This window comes from Podarcis liolepis (assembly GCF_965112155.1).
Source record: "Podarcis liolepis genome assembly, chromosome: 4".
Lineage (NCBI taxonomy): Eukaryota > Metazoa > Chordata > Lepidosauria > Squamata > Lacertidae > Podarcis > Podarcis liolepis.
In genome coordinates, this window is record NC_139558.1 from 87482472 (window position 1) to 87503732 (window position 21261).

Genomic DNA, 21261 nt, shown 5'->3' on the forward strand with positions numbered 1-21261 from the left:
CGTAACTTGGAGGGTTTCCTCCTCCGTTTTGGAAACCACATCAGAACCGTTCACCCAGACACTGCTGACTTCCCACGAACTTCAGCATCACTCGAACAGCATTCTAAACAATAATTTAATGCCGGCCTATGCTTCTGTCAAAATGTCGGATTCATTCACAGCTACTTTGCAAACCTCTCACCTCCAATGAACATGTCACTTTTATTTTACAGCAGAAAGGGCATTTCTGCGGTGTGTGGAGAGATGCACAACCTGCATCAGGGAGGGGCAGATGCAGACGTCCCCCTGCTCTTTGAACACATTGGAATAATCCAGGGTTCCCCAAACTTTGCTCTCCAGCTGTTTTTGGACTACAGTTCCCATCACCCCTGACCACTGGTCCTGCTAGCTAGCGATGATGGGAGTTGTAGTCCAAAAATAGCTGGAAGCTCAAGTGTGGAAAACTCCGGCGCAATCTAATACACAATAACAGGCGGCTTCCAATGCTTGTTCACATTCAGAGACGTACCGCAGAGATTTATAATATTCATAGTAGTTGGGTCCAGGCTATCATATCATGACTTAATAATCCAAGCAGTGTACGTCCACATGCAGCCATTTCGCTTTACATAAGCAGAGATACACGTTCAGGAAGTCACAGTCCGCTTTAAAACATGGCTTCATGTCCTGGCTAAGCCGGAAGCCACTAGCTGGTTCTGACACAATAAGAAGCTATAACAGGAGAGAGCTGTTGCATTCAGGTTCTGCTTTTGGGCTCCCCATAGTGGGTATCTTGTTGGCCACTGTGATCAGGATGCTGAATAGGTGGGTCGCTGGCAAGATCCAGCAGACTCTTACATTCTTAATTAACTGAGGCTTGTTTCCTTGCTTGTGCTGAGGTAATAATAATAATAATAATAATAATAATAATAATAATAATAATAATAATAATAATAATAATAATAATAATAATAATTTATTTATACCCTGCCCATCTGGCTGGGTTTCCCAATCAAGAACATAAGGTAAAGGTAAGGGGACCCCTGACCAATAGGTCCAGTCATGGCCAACTCTGGGGTTGCGACGCTCATCTCGCTTTATTGGCCGAGGGAGCCGGCGTACAGCTTCTGGGTCATGTGGCCAGCATGACTAAGCCGCTTCTGGCGAACCAGAGAAGCGCACGGATATGCCGTTTACCTTCCCTCCGGAGCGGTACTCCGGAGCAGGGACCGAGCTCACCCCGTCACGGAGATTCAACCCGCCAACCTTCTGATCGGCAAGTCCTAGGCTCTGTGGTTTAACCCACAGCGCCACTCGTGTCCCAAATTAAGAACATAATACAGCATTAAACATTAAAAACTTCCCTAAACAGGGCTGCCTGTCTTTTAAAAGTAGGATAGTTGCTTATTTCCTTGACATCTGATGGGAGGTTGTTCCACAGGGCAAGTGCCACTACCGAGAAGGCCCTCTGCCTGGTTAGAAATGACTGCCTGCAGATGAAAAATCATGGGAAGGTATCTTACATCAAGATATCTCACAACAATGGGCATTAATTAAAGATTGCTGGCGATTCCTTTACTTCGCTGATTTCCCCCTGAAACACCAAGTGGGAACATAACATCAGAATTTATTTATTTTTTGATGAGGGTGTCCTTGTGTGGACGCTGGGGAAAAGCTTGTATGTATGAGCAGCACCAAGTCCACCATAAACTGCGTTCCCAGTGATGAGTATTCATGGCTTCATCATGCAGTACAGTTTAGCTGTGGGGCTGATTAATTTGCTTTGCAATACTTATATCCTGTTTTATAGTCCCGAGAGGCTCTGAAAGCAGCTTACAAGTGATGTTTACAACAACAAAAATCACATTAAGTCTAGTACCAGGGACAGAAACCACAAAATGAAGCAGTGACCGTGAATAACAATATTCAGAAACAACTTACTTTTGCTGCACCTATTTGTTCCTTGCGAAATTTCTCCAGTGGGGCTATTAAAACATCATTAGCATTCTGGATCTGAAATACGTGAGAAAAAATATGCATCAGTTTGGAATACAACATTTTTAGTCAACTATAATTCTGATTCACCAACTTCTCAGTCGAGAAGTGGCAAAATTCCTGAAGTAATTCAAAAGAGTTGGAAAGGACCCTGAGGATCATCTAGTCCAACACACAACAATGCAGAAATCTATTGCGCAGTGTGGGATTCGAACCCAGAACCTTGAGATTAAGAATCTCACGCTCTACTGACTGAGCTATTCCACTGACTACTGAGTCAGCTATTTCCAAAGAGCAAGCTGTATATGAAGACACCGGCTAAATTACGATTAAGTCTGTAACCTTCCACAGGCTTAGTAGAGCGTAAGGCCGGATCTAGACACATCAAAGAAGCATTTCAGTTAAACGCGCTGCAAATTTTGTATGAGAAATCAGGCTAGCAAAAACGGAACTCCACAGCGCCATCTGGTGTCACAGTGTTAGAATGCATAAACAACACATATAAAACGCTTTTCTTTGCCAATGTAGCTGAGTCCTAAGACTCATTGGATTCAGCTGGATTGATTTCTGAATAAATAAACATTAAGCAACCCGGGAACCTCTGCTTTCTTTGTTCTTACCTTTAAAAGTTAAAGGACTAGAACCTTTGCTTTATGACACATAAAGCAAGTTACTAGCCCTCATGGTACCAAAATAGTCTTTGCTAATATGTGGATAAACAACCATCTCTTAATCTTTTGGCAATATATGTGTGTGTGTGTGTGTGTGTGTGTATAGTTGGTAACAAACACTCACAGCTGAAAGTATATCTGACTAAATCAGCATGACAAATCAGTCTACTGGAAATCAACGGACTTAAGTTACCATATTTACACAAATCTAATGTATCATCAAATCTATGTGCACCCTAATTTTTGTGACTAATTTTGGCCAAAAAAGGTGTGCATTACATTCGAATCTCCGCTCGGAGATTCGTGTCTCCGCTCCTCCACATGCAGCTGCTGGGTGACCTTGGGCCAGTCACACTTCTCTGAAGTCTCTCAGCCCCACTCACCTCACAGAGTGTTTGTTGTGGGGGAGGAAGGGAAAGGAGAATGTTAGCCGCTTTGAGACTCCTTAAAGGGAGTGAAAGGCGGGATATCAAATCCAAACTCTTCTTCTTCTTCTCTTCTTCTTTGAACAAATACGGTAGTTGTGTCCATTTATTTCATTGGTTCTTCTCTAAGTATGACTTAGATGGAAGCAGTAGATAAAACAGTTTTTACTTGGGGCCTCAAAGACAGAAGAGTAGGCTGTGGAAAAAATGTATTTCCATAGAGCATCCACACTGAAAAGGCCCTAATCTGGCTCTAAACTCTGAAGCAAGTCACAAATGAAGAATTTGGGGAAAAGATTGTCCTTTACTCCTTCCCATGTTTAACAATAGTAGAATCACACCAATACACATATAATTAACACAAGTTGCAAAATCAAGCTTTTCCTGATATTGAGTTTGGTTTAGCTTGGTGCAAAATGAATATATATATATATATGCATAAAGTATACCCAGATGCCTGTTTAAAATATATTGCACTGCATATTCACGAAGAAATTGTTTTTTTAAAAAATATGATTTCTGGCCAACTGCTATGATTGTTCCCACTACATTTATTACTAGCAATCTCTCTAGATAGGAAATCTAAATAGTCATTCCATCTGTCCCCAAAATTCCCCATTTGTGAGATTGAAGCTGGGTTCGTTGTAGTTGTAGTTGTTTGGTTTAAAGCATATAAATATTTAAAGAGAAGAAACATCATTATACTTAAGACTCCCAGAACTGCAGTTGTTTTAGAGTAATTAAGTTTTAGTGTTTGAGCAGTGATGTATTTCAGTGCTAATTGTGGGATACAAGGGCAAGACGACTGTCTGGAGCAAAGTTTAATACAGCTATTCTCCCCGCCTCACCCACAAATAATTTGAATTTGGTGGGTAATTTTTATCTGTTATAATCGCCTTCTACTTAACATACCAAATGAACTGTTGGAGATATTTTGATAGCTGGTGCTTAAAGCTGTCGGTTGAACTGGGGGAAAAGAGGCTAACATGCCAGTCATTACTCTTAAAATCAATTACCATCAGAGTACCTTATCCATATGGAACAAGAACGACACACACAAACACCGTCAATGAGACCTCTCTGCAATAGGTTTCACGGCCATGCTTTACAACTTACTTGTAACTCAGTATTATATAGCAAAAGCAAACCCTGAAAAGATATACTACAAATTAGGGATGGGGAGGAATCTGTTCTCGTTTTTGCACTGGGCGAACCCAATGTGATGCTTCCAAACTTGCTTGCGGACTGGAAGACAACTCTCCGATTACGCCCTTCTACGGATTGCAATTCATGGCATGCAAAAAATATACAAAACTATAAATTTCACATAAGGGATAAAGTACAAAATGCATAGTTTGTGGGGGAATGCATTGAAAAGCATGCATTTTATGTAAAGAAGTACATGCAAACACATGTACAATTTAAATGTGAGCTTATTTGTGCATCCTTTTCCAAAAATACGTGCAAAAGGTGAACCTATAATCAAGCACCAGATAGGCAGCTTGGTCTAACCCTACTATAATTCCTTGAAGAGCTCCAGCAGTGGTTCTTGGGAACTATTTTCAGCCACGCTATTCCTCCTCATCAGTAATGTGCAAAAACCTCCCTACTACAGCCACAGGGATTTCCAGCTTACCAGAAAGTTAACATTGCATATTCAGGGCATTTCTCTGCACAAGTAGATATGTAATTTTCCCAAAGCAGGATTTTCTAAGTGAGTAAGTTTGGATTCTGAAATGGGAACACGTCAGTCCCTCCTCAAAGTGCTGACTGGTCTGTTGTTTCACCATCTGCCAGATTCTTACTCAGAAGACCAGACTATAAAAACACCCTAATAACTAATTGTGAAACAATTCTCTCTCTTGCTGTTCTCTGTTGCTTCGTCCCACTACCCAAACACACGCAAATCCAGGAATGATATTTTGAAACTTGTTGGTTTATTTGGAAACAGCAACTTCTGGGGAGATCAATTGTATCCTTACTGATAATTTACACATAGACATTGTGGCACAGCCAATTTTTTACCGCAAAATTACAACACCTAATGAAGACAGCAGAGAAATTGTTGCTCCACTAGATTTAAAGGCCCAAGATAAAGCAGCAAAATCAAAATGTGCTCGATATCGTGGAATACCATTAAAGGTTGGGCAGAAGAATAGGACTAACTTTGGCAGGTGCCTAAAATCATGCCAAGCACACAAACAAAAATGAAACTATACCAACAAAAAGAAATGTGGCCAAGTTAGATAGAGTTCAATAATTTGGGTAGTTCCATGGGAAAGGCCCTTTCTCCAATTACTACTTGCCCAAAGGTAAGGTCACCCGAAGAATTTGTCTGATGTATGGTGGTACCTTGGTTTTCGAGCATCTCAGAAGCCAATGTTTTGGTTTTTGAACACCGAAAACCCGGAAGTAAATGCTTTTTGGAAGCTGAATCATTTCTGCTGTGTTTTTCTCAATTTTCTCAATTGAAATTGCTGACCGCTCTTTGCACCTTGGTTGTCAAACGTTTCGGAAGTCGAATTGACAACCGAGGTCCCACTGCCAAGGAGGTTCATGGGGTTTCAGGCATGGCTGGCTTGGGTTTAGTATGCCTTCCATTCCTCTTCTGTACCAAAGGGTGTGTGTGGATTACTCAAAAGCTGCAATAAAAGCTCTCTACTACACCACAGAAATGAATGAATACAGAAATGAATGCTGTGTTTCCTGTAGAACACAGATTTAAAATGACAGAGATTATTAAATTTGATACCGTAGAAAAATAAGTTGGCACGTTCTGGTACCTCTGTCAAGATCTGGAACTCAGCAAACACAAGAGATCCCAAAATGCTAATGTCACAAGAGGAGGTTTTGGTTTATGAGGTCATCTTAACAAGGAAAAACACACAAGCATTCCCAGGCACCCAAATGCTGGCTCTCAAAAATTACTAAGAAAAGCCTGTAATAAGTACCTTATGTTGCTGGTCACTGATTCCCCACCCCGCTCCCCGATTCCAGCCTTCCCACAAGCGGTACAAGCCAAATCTTCATGAAGTGCGTACGTCAGGAATTCATAGAAAAGGGGAACTGTGGCCACAATTGTTCCTCCTTGTGAGGTCGACGTGCAAGGTGAACAAACACATTTAATTGCATTTTTATTTTTATTTTTTTAGAAATGTTAACAGCCTGAAGTAAACAAAATACAAACATGGGTTGGGTTTTCTTTTTCAGCAAGTCAACTGAAGCAGAATAGCATCACAGAGAAGTGTTTCAGGATATAATGGCTGACCAGATAAATAGAAGGGGAAGAAATGGAGGCAGTGAGAGATTTTACTTTCTTGGGCTCCACGATCACTGCAGATGGTGACAGCAGCCACGAAATTAAAAGACGCCTGCTTCTTGGGAGAAAAGCAATGACAAACCTAGACAGCATCTTAAAAAGCAGAGACGTTACCTTGCCAACAAAGGTCTGTATAGTTAAAGCTATGATTTTCCCAGTAGTGATGTATGGAAGTGAGAGCTGGACCATAAAGAAGGCTGATCGCCGAAGAATTGATGCTTTTGAATTATGGTGCTGGAGGAGACTCTTGAGAATCCCATGGACTGCAAGAAGATCAAACCTATCCATTCTGAAGGAAATCAGCCCTGAGTGCTCACTGGAAGGACAGATCCTGAAGCTGAGGCTCTAATACTTTGGCCATCTCATGAGAAGACAAGACTCCCTGGAAAAGACCCTGATGTTGGGAAAGATGGAGGGCCCAAGGAGAAGGGGACGACAGAGGACGAGATGGTTGGACAGTGTTCTTGAAGCTTACCAGCATGAGTTTAACCAAACTGCGGGAGGCAGTGGAAGACAGGAGTGCCTGGCATACTCTGGTCCATGGGGTCACAAAGAGTCGGACACGACTAAACAACAACAACAACAACAACAACAACAGATACTATCAGGGGTGTATGGGGTGTTAAGGGAAGAGGAGTGCCTCTTGTAGGGGACATGTCGTGCTTCTTCTGGGGTAGGTTGCCTACCTTTGATCCCAAGTCTCCGCTGCCTTGCAGGATATCTTTGAGAGAAGAAAAGGCTAAGGAGCAAACCCTACAGAAATCCACAGTCCCTAAGATGGTTGGATGGTGCCTTGTGTGCCTCTTTCCAGCACTTCCTGCAGCCAGGCTGGTGCGAAACATATTGCTCTGCTTTCCTTTGGACCACATCAGTGAGGTCAAGTGATGGGCCTTGTTATCTGGGCAGCCCAGGGCCTCCAACCACACTGCCTATGCTTGCGCCCCAAGGAGCTCATTTCAGTGCTGCTAATGCAGCCATCTGATTTCACCCCTGAAAGGACAGATGGATGCCCACAATATATGATCATTTGTTAGAACAGATTGGAGACTGTGTCCGCTTCACCTTACCTTTAGGTACCATGGCCATAGCTACACATATCTTGGTCCTGGTAAGGCAACAATGTCTTCCCACTGATTTTTGTAAACTGCTCTGGGAGCTCTTTTACCTAACGCATAGAATATAAATGCTTTAATGAGATATTACAGATGCAACGGCAACGCCACCCCCAATTTCTAGGCTCAGTTTAAAAAAAGCCAATGGTTGCATGAATGCAAAACCAAGGGTGTGATTGGTATTCAGCCTAAGGGCTGGATCCATAACTGGTCCAGACTCTGTAGAAGACATCCGATGATTCAAATTTCACGCCAGGAGGAAGGACAAACTTATCTCCCAACCTTAGCACTATATTTCCACAGCATTAAGATCAGGACAAAGCTCTGCTTGAAGACAGGCTAAGAGAGAAATGATTTTGTATTCATGGCCCCTCTACATTGAGCAGCACTGACCCACAGAAAAAGCTGTTTGGGGGGTTAAGGAGAAAGAACAGAAAGAATCCAAGCGTAACTGTTGTGCTGGAAGAAAGTAATTGAAAGTAGTATTTTAAAATATCGTTTTCATGAATGAACATGTCCAGGCACCCAGCCAAAATCAGCGTAGCTGTTTGTAATGGTACCATGCCTGGGAGCCCTTAAAACTTAAGAGACTACTGTGCAGTCCTCAATTCAGGAGAGTCAGAACACAGATTCACACTACGCACGCCATAAAAACATCCTGAGAAAAGGGGCACAGTTATTTTTAAATGTACAGTGGTACATACGCTTCAGGTTACATACCCTTCAGGTTACAGACTCCGCTAACCCAGAAATACTACCTCAGGTTAAGAACTTTGCTTCAGGACAAGAACAGAAATTGTGCTCTGGAGGCGCAGCGACAGCAGGAGACCCCATTAGCTAAAGTGGTGCTTCAGGTTAAGAACAGTTTCAGATTAAGAACAGACCTCCAGAATGAATTAAGTACTTAACCTGAGGTACCACTGTAATACGAATGGGTGGCCAAGCAGTTGCTTAAAGACTGTATCTGGCTCCTAAATGATTTTTTCCTGGCCCCTAGCAACCCTAAATTTTGCCCACAGCTTCACTCATAGCAGGGGAAGAAGAAAACTGGTGTCATATATATAGTTTTACACACACACACACACACACACACACACACACACACTTTTAAGGGAATACAGAAGTCCCACACTAACATTGTAACACTTTAGAATTTTGCATGTGGTGGCCTGACTCTGCCAGAATATGTATATAACTATCAAACTCCTACTACTAGAAGATGCCACTGGCACTGTGGTGCCAAATCTCTCACGACTGGGGGGGGGGGGGAGTAAGTCTGTGCTTCCTGGAGACTTGAAAGGAACTTCAGAGTCATCCTTGCATTAAGAGAAAAAGACATTTATAGTCAAGTGATGGGCTCATTCTAACACCTCATTATCTTTTTCATAAAATTTAAATAGGCGGACAGGTGACCCCCCCCCCAAAAAATGTCCCTCTTTCAAAAGGAGCAAGATTCCAACCCTCCAGAGCAAATGAGGAGTGAGCACAGAAATCCTTGTGCCAATGGATCCATTTAGCAGTTTCTTAGTCACGAATCAGAAATCCTCAATTGGATTCTCACCTTTGCATGCATTTGCTGGGTGACCTTAGGTGAGCTGTTTTTTACAAAAGGTAAAATCAAAGTGACTTCCTTTAGTGAAAGCCAGCATAAAACAAAGCAAAATAAAAGCTAAAAACCATTCATGTATATAAAATATGGTTTAACACATCCTACGCACTAAAAGGAGGCAGCGCTATCTAAAACTCTCCAAGTTAAAGGCCAAAATCCTGGCTGAAAAGAAACGCTTTTGCCTGACACTAAAAGTAGGCAATGATGGTACCAGGAAGGCCTCCCTTAGGAGTGTTCCATAAGTGGGGAGCCACCACTAAAAAGGCCTGTTCTCTGGTTGCCGCCTGCCACACCTCCCTCAGAGAGGGCACATGGAGAAGGATGTCTGAGTTGGTTGAGCTTCAGTTCCGACTTACCTTCCAGGATCTAATAACATCAAAGGCATCCCTGGTGGACCAGTCTACACAACCTATTTAGTTCAGCAACAAAAAGTTGTCTATGGTAAACCGCTTTGGGGAATTGTTGCTGTTGTCACAATCAAGCAGTGTATAAATTTTATGAAATAAAGAAAAATAAATAAACCCAAAAGCAACAGTCCTCTCCCGCTATTTCCCCCTATTCAGGCATGGCCAAACTTGGCCCTCCAGATGTTTTGGGACTACAATTCCCATCATCCCTGACCACTGGTCATGTTAGCTAGGGATGATGGGAGTTGTAGTTCCAAAACATCTGGAGGGCCAAGTTTGGCCATGCCTGCCCTATGTATTCAGAAGCAATCTGCCTCTGATCCTGTCGGTAGTATGCAGCCATCGTGACTAGTAGCCATTATTGAATAAGCCAGGCTTCCTTAAACTCGGCCCTCCAGATGTTTTGAGACTACAATTCCCATTATCCCTGACCACTGGTCCCGCCAGCTAGGGATCATGGGAGTTGTAGGCCAAAAACATCTGGGGGGCTGAGTTTGAGGAAGCCCAGATAAGCTAAATTACACGAGCACTTGAAAGCACAACACCAACTTCTTACATTTTGGGGAAAATTAAGTGCCCTGTTCCCGACAGGGGGTGACGCGCTCATCGTTTCAGAAGACAGCTTCGAGGGAAAGGACGAGAAACGGATTGCTTTCATAAATGAGAAAAGGCAAGTGGCTTTGCCGTTTGAAATCCCATGCTACAATCAGTTTGCACTTTGGCTGAACCCAGCCTGGTAATATTATCTATCTCGTTCCCACAGAGGATGTGTTTCAAGAGAGAGAGAGAGAGAGAGAGAGAGAGAGAGCGCACCAAGCTGTGTAGTGCACCTTTTTTTTAAAAAAAATAATAATAATTTCATGGCAGTTTTGAAAGCTATGCAAGCTGTGTTGTGTTCTGCCACCTCAGCGAAAGGTTTTATTAAGTGAAGTGGAAATAGTAAAACCCTGAAGGGCATTATGCCCTACAATCAATGCTATTTGAGTGTTCAGACCCAGACCCCCCCCCCAATAAATTCACACATGGCTCAAATTTTGTTTTTGGTTTTTGGCAGAATTTAGGCCACAACTTTATTGATTACAGAAAGTGACTGGTTGCATAGGCTCTGGTTCGACTAGCTCTCTGCCATGCAGGTAGCGCTGACCCAGGGCAACAGCATAGGTCAGCCAAAGGTGAACACCTGGATAAGCAGAAAGCCAGGAACGGGCTAACTCTGCCACCCAAATGCCCCCCTGGACTCAGGCACGGGCACAATCCCCTCTCAGGGGTTGACCAAACCACCGAGTCCCTGGATTCCTTTAACAGAATACCCTTCACACAGGGATGGCGAGAGCGTTCTCCCATCCCTATCACCTGAACCAGTGCCTATCCGCAACCTTACAAGTTGTGACGATTTGCTACGCGGCAGACAAAACCCAAATGGAAACAGCCAATCAGCCAAGTGGGGAAAATTCCTGCCGTGCCCCTGTCCCAACGACAGATGACACACGACGACATAGCAAGGTCAAGCGCAAAGCCCTAAAAGTAGGGAGAGGTGGGCGGGTGTTCCGAATGCATGTGCCAAAAGAGGAAGCTCTGGGTCACGTGCCTGGGCATAAATAGGTCCCTCGAACCGTTTGGACTGCGTCCCATTGGCCAGATTGCACCCAGCTTCGAGGAACCTACCAATCGGGTGTTGTGGCCGTCCAAATGTACCCACCCACAACACAGGGTGTCGGTTTTCCAGGTCTCATCACAATACATGCCCTCTTTAAGGGAAGACCCGATTTGCAATATCTTTGCCGGCAGAGGGTTGTGAGGGGTTCCACGCAGCAAAACGAAAGCACACATTTCAGACTGAAGATCAAAGTTTCCTGGGTGGTTGTGTTCTGTTGTGCTCTCTTTGTAACGGGTTGGATTAAATCATAGCATCTCAGTGGTCAGAAACAAAGGAGACAGAGGGGGCTTTTTTTAAACCTACACGGGAGTTGGCAAAAATACAAGAGATCTACATCAAAAGCTTCTTGAGTGATAGGGCTGAAAATCAAGGTAATGCCGACAGAGGAAAAACAGAAAACAAATGGTGGAAGGGCACAGCAACACTACACAATCTGTGTTAATTTAAATCTGGGGCCTTCCACAACCTCAAGAATATGTTAGACATCACAAGGGGGTATTTGAGGTGTTCAAATTCATATAGTGGTTAGTACTCTGTGTTGTGGCCGCAGCAACCTCGGTTCGAATCCAAGTCATGGCAAAAGTTTTATAGGGGCGTGGGTGGCGCTGTGGGTTAAACCACAGAGTCTAGGACTTGTCGATCAGAAGGTCGGCGGTTCGAATCCCCATGATGGGGTGAGCTCCTGTTGCTCAGTCCCTGCTCCTGCCAACCTAGCAGTTTGAAAGCACGTCAAAATGCAATGTGGGAAGGTAAATGGCGTTTCCGTGTGCTGCTCTGGTTCGCCAGAAGCGGCTTAGTCATGCTGGCCACATGACCCAGAAGCTATACGCCGGCTCCCTTGCCCAATAAAGCAAGATGAGCGTCGCAATCCCAGAGTCGTCCACGACTGGACCTAATGGTCAGGGGTCCCTTTACCTTTACCTAAAGAAACAAGGGTTTGAACGGGACCCTGCCTGGCTCAACATTCCAGGTGTTCCCCACTACTGCATTTGCCTCCCGCTATGCTAGCCATAAGGAGGCCCAGTGGCGTAGCGTGGGGGGTGCAGGGGGGGCCGGCCGCACCGGGCGCAACATCTGGGGGTTAGGGTTAGGGGGCGCAAATCCACGGGTTAGGGGGCGCAAATCCACGGATTAGGGGGCGCAAATCCACGGGTTAGGGGGCGCAAATTACTTGCCTTGCCCTGGGTGCTGACAACCCACGCTACGCCACTGAGGAGGCCCAAGTTATTAATTGCGGTGTAGGGGGAAAGGCAGTGGAAATAGCTGGCACTTCAGATGCCCTGGCAAAACATTTATTTTATTTTATTTTATTTATTAAATTTGTATACCACACTTCAACCAGAGATCTCAGGGCTGTTCACAGCATAAAAATATAGTATATAAAAACACAAAATACATGCTAAAAAATGAAGAGGGGAACACAAACAAATAACTCCCCCTCCTACAACAAACACACTTAAAAGGGGTGTAAGATGTCAATCAGCCCAAGGCCTGGTTGAAGAGTAACATATTTGCCTGGCGCCTAAAGGTGTATAATGAAGGTGCCAGCCGAACTTCTCTGGGGAAAGCATTCCACAGACAGGGAGCCACTGCAGAAAAGGCCCTGTTCTCGTGTTGCCAACCTCCGGTCCTCTTGTGGAGGAGGCACACTCTCCTTCCTGATTTGCCCTGTCTACATGCCTGTGAAAACCACATACTCTCTTGACGTACACAAAGGGAAGGGAGAGGGAAGCTTGTTTTGCTAGAAAGCTCCTCCTGGTTGTTCGTTTGCTCTGAATTGGACGCAGAAACCTCCCGAGTCTTGAAACCAAAGCACAGCACCACTACGTGTGACCAACCCCCCAAGTTCCCATGATCTGTGCATTTCTGGCTCCAATAATCTTCATCCTGAAACGGAACTCGCAGTTCAGCTTGGAATGGAATGTTTCGTGTCACTGTTAAAACAGTGGTTAAAAATAAAAGCTTCTTAGACGGGAACAGTTTTAGAGCACTTTGCTCTCGGAGAAAGAGCAGCCAAACACTTAAGCATATCGTATGACACTAGCATACCTGGTTCACTTTCTATCATGACCCCAGGATAAGCCAGTCAATTCCTGCACAAGCACCAGGGAGAAGAGAAGGAAAAAACCCAACAGCTCCCCAAAGGGTGCCTCAAACAAAGCCTATTCTTGTTCCCATCGAGTCAACAGCAGCTCTGATCTGGATTTCAATCTCTTGGATTAAGAACACATGAAATTGGCTATCAGATCTCTTTAGCCTGCTGCTAATCATGAAACGCAATAAACAGAAACAAAGGAAGCATGGAAGCTCATAGAACGTGGCAACACAGATGTTCTCTAAATTCCACCCTACCCAACTAGAAAGGGGATGAGGGTCAGTTCACTGCTCAACATACATGCCACTATTTGGCTATATTACCCAGAGCTGCATGAAATCAGTCATCACCTTCATGTAGGGAAGGTCCATTGTTCTGCAGGAGACCATCTCCTTCCCATGCAGAAGGTACCAGAGTCAATTCCTGGCATCTCCCGGTAGGACTGGGAAAGTCTGCAAGGATGTGCTTTCCTATTTAGCTGGGGTCCATTGTGGATGCTTCCAAACAGGCGTTTACTGTGATGAGATAGATATTCTTCATGCATGCAGGATTTCTTTCTTTCTTTTTTTGTAGTGTCCTCATAGAATTGGAGAGTTGGAAGGGACCCTAAGGGTCATCTCATTCCAACCCCCTGCAATGGCATCAAAAGGCCAGGCTGTATTCTCCTCCACCCACCTACGGTACCCTTACCCATTTAATCTAGACTTGCCCTTTCCAGGAAAAATCCTTTTCTTTTTTTTTAGGTAACACCTTACTGCCAACAACTCAATGGATAGAGCCTAGGGCTTGCCGATCAGAAGGTCGGTGGTTCAAATGCCCGCGACGGGGTGAGCTCCCGTTGCTCGGTCCCTGCTCCTGCCAACCTAGCAGTTCGAAAGCATGAAGTGCAAGAAGATAAATAGGTACCGCTGCAGCGGGAAGGTAAACGGCGTTTCCGTGCGCTGCTCTGGTTCGCCAGAAGCGGCTTAGTCATGCTGGCCACATGACTCGGAAGCTGTACGCCGGCTCCCTCAGCCAATAAAGCGAGATGAGCACTGCAACCCCAGAGTCGTCCACGACTGGACCTAATGGTCAGGGGTCCCTTTACCTTTACCTTTACCCAACATTAAGCCCTCATATGAAAGCACCTTAAAACTGAGCACACTTGCTCCCAGTGCTTTTTTTAAATAGAAATATTTAGGGGTACTCTCATTTTGACTCAAGAAAAACCATTTTGGGGATAGCAATGGAACTGACAATTCGCTCTACTATTCAGTGGAACTGCCGATTCACCGTGCTAGAGAAGAATTTAGTTTTTTCTCCCATTAGATTCACAAAATGTTTAGGGATATGCATACCCCTGCGTCCCCCCAGAAAAAAGCACTGCTTGCTCCCATCCAGCAAACACTACACAGATTTAGCTGCGCAGATCTTGAGGGCAGATCTGCTGTTTTAATGTTCTAATGCAGGCTTCCTCAACCTCAGCCCTCCAGATGTTTTGAAACTACAATTCCCATCATCCTTGACCAATGGTCCTGCTAGCTAGGGATCATGGGAGTTGTAGGCCAAAAACATGTGGAGGGCTGAGATTGAGGAGGTCTGTTCTAATGCTCACCACATACTGGGCAGAGCAGGAGATATGGCACACCTAGCGTCCAATCCTATCTATGGCACCTGGTTTCGAATTGAAACCGCACTCGATTTTAATTTGCACTTTTTTGCACAACCTGTATTTATTTATTTTTTGTATTGTTCAGAAACCACTCAGGGCCTCAATGCGAACAGTAGATTAAAAATCCCATAAATAAAACAAAACAGTCCCACAGTGATCTCTGGGCAGTTCAGGCTTTTGCACTAGAACAGTGTTTCCCAACCTTTTTTGGGCAAAGGCACACTTGTTTCATGAAAAAAATCTCGAGGCACACCACCATTACAGCCCCGTGACGTCAGCGCGCAGCGTCACGCCGGGAGGGACGCACGAAAGTGTAAGTTTCAATTTTTTCCCCTCCCCCTTGCCTTCCTTCTGTGCCAACCGCCAAAAAGCCAAGACTTTAGGGCAGCAGGTCGACACGGAAGAAGCTCCTACCTAAGGACAGGTGCGGCGGCCGTGTCCTCTTCTGCCACACTTGGCAGCCCTGCCTCACGGTCATGACTCCCACCCTGATTTCTCCCTGCAGGTCGAGCGGCACAGGCAGCCCAATGTGTCCAGCCCAGACACAAGCCCCGCTTCCCCACTCTAGATCCTGAATGCGACCAAGTGCTCTGGACTCCCGAGCAGGGTGGGAAAGAGGACTCGCATCTGGTAGCCTCCGGGCTCCTCGCCTGCTCGAGGGATGGCATTGCAGGCAAGCTGCTGGCCGTCGCCATCGCCGCCCCCTCATGCGAGTGGACCTGCCTGGAGTGGTGGGCCGGGGGAGGCTCGCTCTCTGTGGGGATGTGGCCCGCACGCGCGGCCCCGCTTCCTCCTGCCCAGGGCTGAGCTCCTTACCCGCGATTTCGGTCTCGCGCACGCGGATCCCACTTATTCCGAAGCTCGCGCCACTAGCCGGGGCTCTCACACCGTGCCAGGGCGAGGCGGCGCGGCCCACTGACGTCATCGCGGCTCGCCGCCGCCCTCGACTTCCCTGTTCCCTCCCTTCCCTCGGGTCGCCGTGGTTACTGAGGACTGCAAGCTGCTCGGGCGAGCGTGGGGCATTAAGTGGGAGAAGGAAAATTAAAATTAAAACTCGCCTGAAGGCCGCCTCTCCGGATATGAAGCTATCTTTCGAATTTTTTAATTTTTCCCGCGGCACACCAGGCAACATCTCGCGGCACACTAGTGTGCCGCGGAACAGTGGTTGGGAAACACTGCACTAGAAAGCCTTGCTCCAGGTGCAACATGCATAGCCTAAGCTTCTGAGTACGGGAGGAAAGGAAAGAAGGAAATTCCTCTATTGCAGCCTGGCAAGGACACTATCTTTGCAAATGTGTACAGTGTGCTTTCTCCTTTCTGGGACATCAACCTGAGGATAATACCCATCTAGAAACAACCTTAATAGCGGAGTAAACTCACCAAGGCTTTAGATAGTCAAGATCTAAGCAGTTATGACGGCCATATAATGGAATGCACTTCCTAGAGAGCTTTGTATCAGCTCCTACTCCAGTTTTCTTCCACCAAGCACATCAAAGCTTTGATTAAGGATGGACTGAGTCCTGCTGCTTTTAAGATCACATTTGCTCCCGCCTCATTTGTTCTACGTAACTAATTCTGAGGTTGTTTTCCATCCTTTGCCACCTTGACAGGTGAGTTTAGAAATGTAATTCAAGTACCGTATTTTTCCATTTGTAAGATACCCCCATGTATAAGACGACCCCTATTCTTTTAACCCAAAATTAAGAAATTAAGTTTTTTAGCTTTTTTGGGGGGTACAGGAGGTCACTTCCGCCAATCGCTCACCCGCCTGCCTGCCACTGCTGATCGCTTGCCACAGCCACTGCCAATCGCACATCTCGCCGCAGCCGCCAATTGTCTGCCCGCTCACTACCACCAACAGCCCACCCGCCCACTTGCCGTAGCCGCCAATCGCCTACTCGTCTCACCACAGCTGCCAATCACCTGCCCAATTGCCGCAGCTGCTGCCAATTGCCAGCAGGCCTTGCCGCAGCCACCAGTCACCCGCCCAATCTTCTGCTTGCTGCTGCCATTAATCGCATGTCCCCTCTCTGCATTCACTATCCGTGTATAAGACGACGCCCAATTTTTGCCTAATTTTTTTAAGCAAAAAGCATTGTCTTATACACGGAAAAATATGGTAACTGAAGGGAGGAATACGGGCTTGCTACAAAATGCATGAACTAGTGACTTCTGTCATAAGTCAGAGTGAGGTAGAGATGGAGAGAAGAGAATAAAACCTCTGGACAGCAGGCCTGGCCATGGCAAAGAAACTGGGGTTCATTTTCCTGCCTGCCTCTGTTCTGCTGCCCTGCTAGCTACTTCCCAAATTGGTGTCCGTTTGTTTTTAATTTAAAATGTTTATAACCCACCTTTCTGCGGAATTATGGCAACAGTAGTTTGGAGAGGATGCTAAGAAGTCTTCCCTCTCCACCAACATTTAAGAGTTCTCTAGAGAAAGAGAATGACTATTAAACAATCTTGATTCAATCCATCTATATATATGTAGATATGTCCCCAAGGGCTTATTCTGGCCTTCCCCACCCTCATCTTAATGCTTTTCATCTTCCTTGAGCTTCAGATAAATGGAAGGCTGATGAGAGAAAAAAGGAAGAACTATTTATAAGCTGCTCTCCAAGATAAATTACTTTGTGCATCTTCAAGAAGAGCCTTGAAATCTATACAGAGGATCGCCAGACCAAGCAGGGGAACAGGATCATCAGATAGGCAGGGACACAGCAGCACCAGAAACCGTGTTGCCTTAAAAAGAAGGAAAACGAAACTCTACAGATAGTGAAGAAAAGTGAAGTGTGGCAGCTCCAGCTCTATTAATCTTCTGTAAGTAAGAACAACAGTGTTTTGTGCAGCTCTCGGTTTCAGAAATATAAAAAGATACATGGTTCTCTCTTCTCCTACTCTGCAGTGTTCTAGACAAAAACTCCTGGGCACCCGAGTTTGTTTCGAAAGCCATTTTTCATTGGCTAGTAAAAAACGGACTGTGAGGTATTCTTTATTTCTGGCTGTGAATGACTACGATGGGAGCATTAAAGAGGCATCTCCATCTATCACGAGTGCTCTCCTGAATGCGCACAAAAATTACTCATCTAAATCTAATGCTACAATAGCAGTCCGCTCTGCCGGCAAAAACATCCATCCACTTTTCCAAGAGAGCATTAAGGTGGCTCGCATGGCAATGTTTCACGCAAGACACCAACTCTTATACACAAATTAGAGGCACCCAGCATGCCCCTGTACTTGTATATGAAAACTGAAAAACAAACCCTAATATATCCAAGGATGGTACCATGATCTGCTGTCTACAGCTATTTAGCATGCCCCCAAACCACATGGCGCAGTCCTTTGCCGTTTCAGACAGAAGGGAGAGAGCCGCATGTTTGAAGGCTTCCCAGTTTTTAAAACGAGGCCTATCTGAACATGCAGCGAATATTGAAAACAACTTGGATCCACTTTTACCACCCTGCTGCTCTCCAGATCTTTTGTCCCATTAGCCGCGGGCAACAGATATTGGGAGAACCACTGTTTTTAAGTCAAATGACTGCTTGCATGGCGTTGAAGAATTGTAAGGTAAAGGTAAAGGGACCCCTGACAAACCAGAACAGCGTACGGAAATGCCGTTTACCTTCCCACCGGAGCAGTACCTATTTATCTACTTGCACTTTGACGTGCTTTCGAACTGCTAGCTTGGCAGGAGCTGGGACTGAGCAATGGGAGCTCACCCTGTCGCGGGGATTCGAACCACCGACCTTCTGATCAGCAAGTCCTAGGCTCTGTGGTTTAACCCACAGCACCACCCGCGTCCCTGAAGAATTGTATCCAGACCTAAATTCATTATACATCTCTGACACATACAACAGAGAGCCAACGTTGAACAGTTGTTAGGGTGTCAGGGTACAGAGATGCGATTTCCAATTCTCACAAAGCTTACCAGGTAACTTTTGGACTTGCAGTCCAACCTGGCTCACAGGATTGAAGCATAAAAAGTGGGCGAATTGTGAGAATACATCCTGGATTTCGCAGGAGAATGCTGAGCTAACAGTGACCACCATCGCAAGAAGCGTAGTTTGCATTTTTCCTTCCCTGCAAGCTAACAAGCATCCTTGGCAAAGAAGTTGGGGGGTGGGCGGAGAGGACGATCTGAACTTTTGCTTTGGTGTTCCGATGGCTTTATATTGGAGATAAGACTTTTTATTATATTTTCTTCATACAAGTCAAAGTTAAAATGTGCTCTCACTTAAAAGGTCACCGCAAGCACCTCGCTAAGGTTAATAGATTCCCCATTTAAAATTTCACGTCTCAATGCCATTACCGTAAAAGGAAAACTATGAGCTGAAAGAATGCTGGATATTTAAGGAGTCTGATAGTTCACTATATATGTATATAGCTTGCAGACTTTAATGTTCTTCCTGGACTTTGAAAATAATTACTCCCTTGTTTGAAAGCTTTCCTGTTAAACTTTAGCTTGTAATAGACTTCAGAAGCAACAGAGGAATGGTGACCAGCGCCTGCCAGGTTTTAGTACTATAAGTGGGCTGCTTGAACAAAAGAAACCTTTATCACACAACTAGTTATGATGCATAGGGACATGGGTGGTGCTGTGGTCTAAACCACTGAGCCTCTTGAGCTTGCAAATCTGAAGGTCGGCGGTTCGAATCCCCACAATGCAGTGAGTTCCTGTTGCTCAGTCCCAGCTCCTGCCAACCTAGCAGTTCGAAAGCATTCCAGTGCAAGTACCGCTGTGGCAGAAAGGTAAACAGCGTTTCCGTGCACTCCGGTTTCCGTCACAGTGTTCCGTTGCACCAGAAGTGGTTTAGTCATGCTGGCCACATGACCCGGAAAGCTGTCTGTGGACAAACGCCAGCTCCCTCTGCCTAAAAGCGAGATGAGTGCCACAACCACACAGTCACCTTTGACTAGACTTAACTGTCTAGGGGTCCTTTACCTTTACCTTTTAGCTATGATGCATACATGTCAAGTTAGCAACTGGAGGCCCTTGGGCCAAATCTGCCCTATGGAAGGATGCTAGTCTGAACCACTAAGAGCTTGGTTCAGCTGCTATTTCAAGAATAAAGCTGGGTGGCAGAAGGAGAATTTGGCATGCTGCCATCAGCACTTTGGGGGAAGAGTGGGATAAAAGTGTGATAAATAAAATGTCCCTCCGCTGACAACCCAACAGAAGAATATGATGACAGTGGTGGCGGCAGCAGCTGAAAGAGATGTGGTTCACTAGGGAAGAGCTGAAACTGAGTATTAGAGCAAGTGCTTTGCATGCCAAAGGTTCCAGATTCAATCCCCAGTATCCTCACATAAGCGCTGGGATAAATCCCTACCTGAAAGCCTCAAGAGTTGTCAGTCACTGTCGCTGATACTGAACCTACCCAACCTAAGATGAACTTATAATGTCTGGTTTCAATAGATTTTTCAAATGCTTAACTCAGTCTTTTAGATAAGTTCATGAAGATACCAACAAAAGGTAAGTTCGGTGTTATTCACAATACCGAGAGATGCTAGTGGAATTGTAGATAGATGTTAAGGAAGTTGTAGACAGGGTGCCAATGTTTTGCACCTGTTTCGCCCTGGCAGTCCAAGTAATCAAGAGGCCGCTGTTCACCACCACTGGGGCCCTTTTACTGGGGCTTGCAGGTAGCACACTCCCAAGATAGTTTTCCGAGCTTCTTCAGTGGTCTAATCTCAAAGTCTTGATTCGTATATTGTTATTTGATCTTATAGAGAATACTTTTTCTTGGCTTAAGATTAAGAGACTGATTAGGAAGCCGCTTGGAAAAGTTAGGTTGAGAATCTGGCACATCACCTGTCACCCATTCCCTTTCCCAGAAGTAATCTTCAGCAAGGATGCACACTTATGGTTGAAGTCTAGAAAACAGGATCAAATGTATGTGGTCTGAAGACGGGACACTAGGCACACAAATTCCCGGTGCAGGCAGTGGCACTAGCACCAGGAGGAAGAATCTCAGAATCATAGAACTGTAGAGTTGGAAGGGGCCCTGAGGTTCATCTAGTCCAATCCCTTGCAATGCAGGAATATGCAGCTGTCCCATACGGGGATCAAACCTGCAACCTTGGCCTTATCTGCTCCAGGTGCTAACCAACTGAGCCATTTTGTAAGAAGACAAGCAGCTACATAGTTCTGCACCCGAAGCTGCAGCTGAGCATCATTTCAGAAAAGGAAAGTAATCTAAAAGTCTGGAATTTGAAAGAGAACTTGAATTTAAGTCTTGAAATGTACATTTTGTTTCATTTTGTATTTAGTGTTTAGGGCGCAACTTTCCCCAAAGCCTACCTTTCCAGATACCTTCATACTCTAGTAGAATATTAATGAAGTG

At 45.2% G+C, this 21261-nt stretch overlaps 1 protein-coding gene across 2 annotated transcripts in view; it reads right to left on the reverse strand.

The window, feature by feature from the left end:
* Positions 1-21261, reverse strand: part of ARHGAP42 (Rho GTPase activating protein 42) — a 160743-nt gene that overhangs the window by 78637 nt on the left and 60845 nt on the right. For both annotated transcript variants that reach the window (XR_014525172.1, XM_083499416.1), the window contains exon 4: positions 1921-1992. Coding sequence is in view for 1 of the 2 variants with exons in the window: in XM_083499416.1 (XP_083355542.1) it covers positions 1921-1992 (72 nt within the window). In the remaining variant the exon portion in view is untranslated. The remainder of the gene's footprint in view (positions 1-1920; positions 1993-21261) is intronic.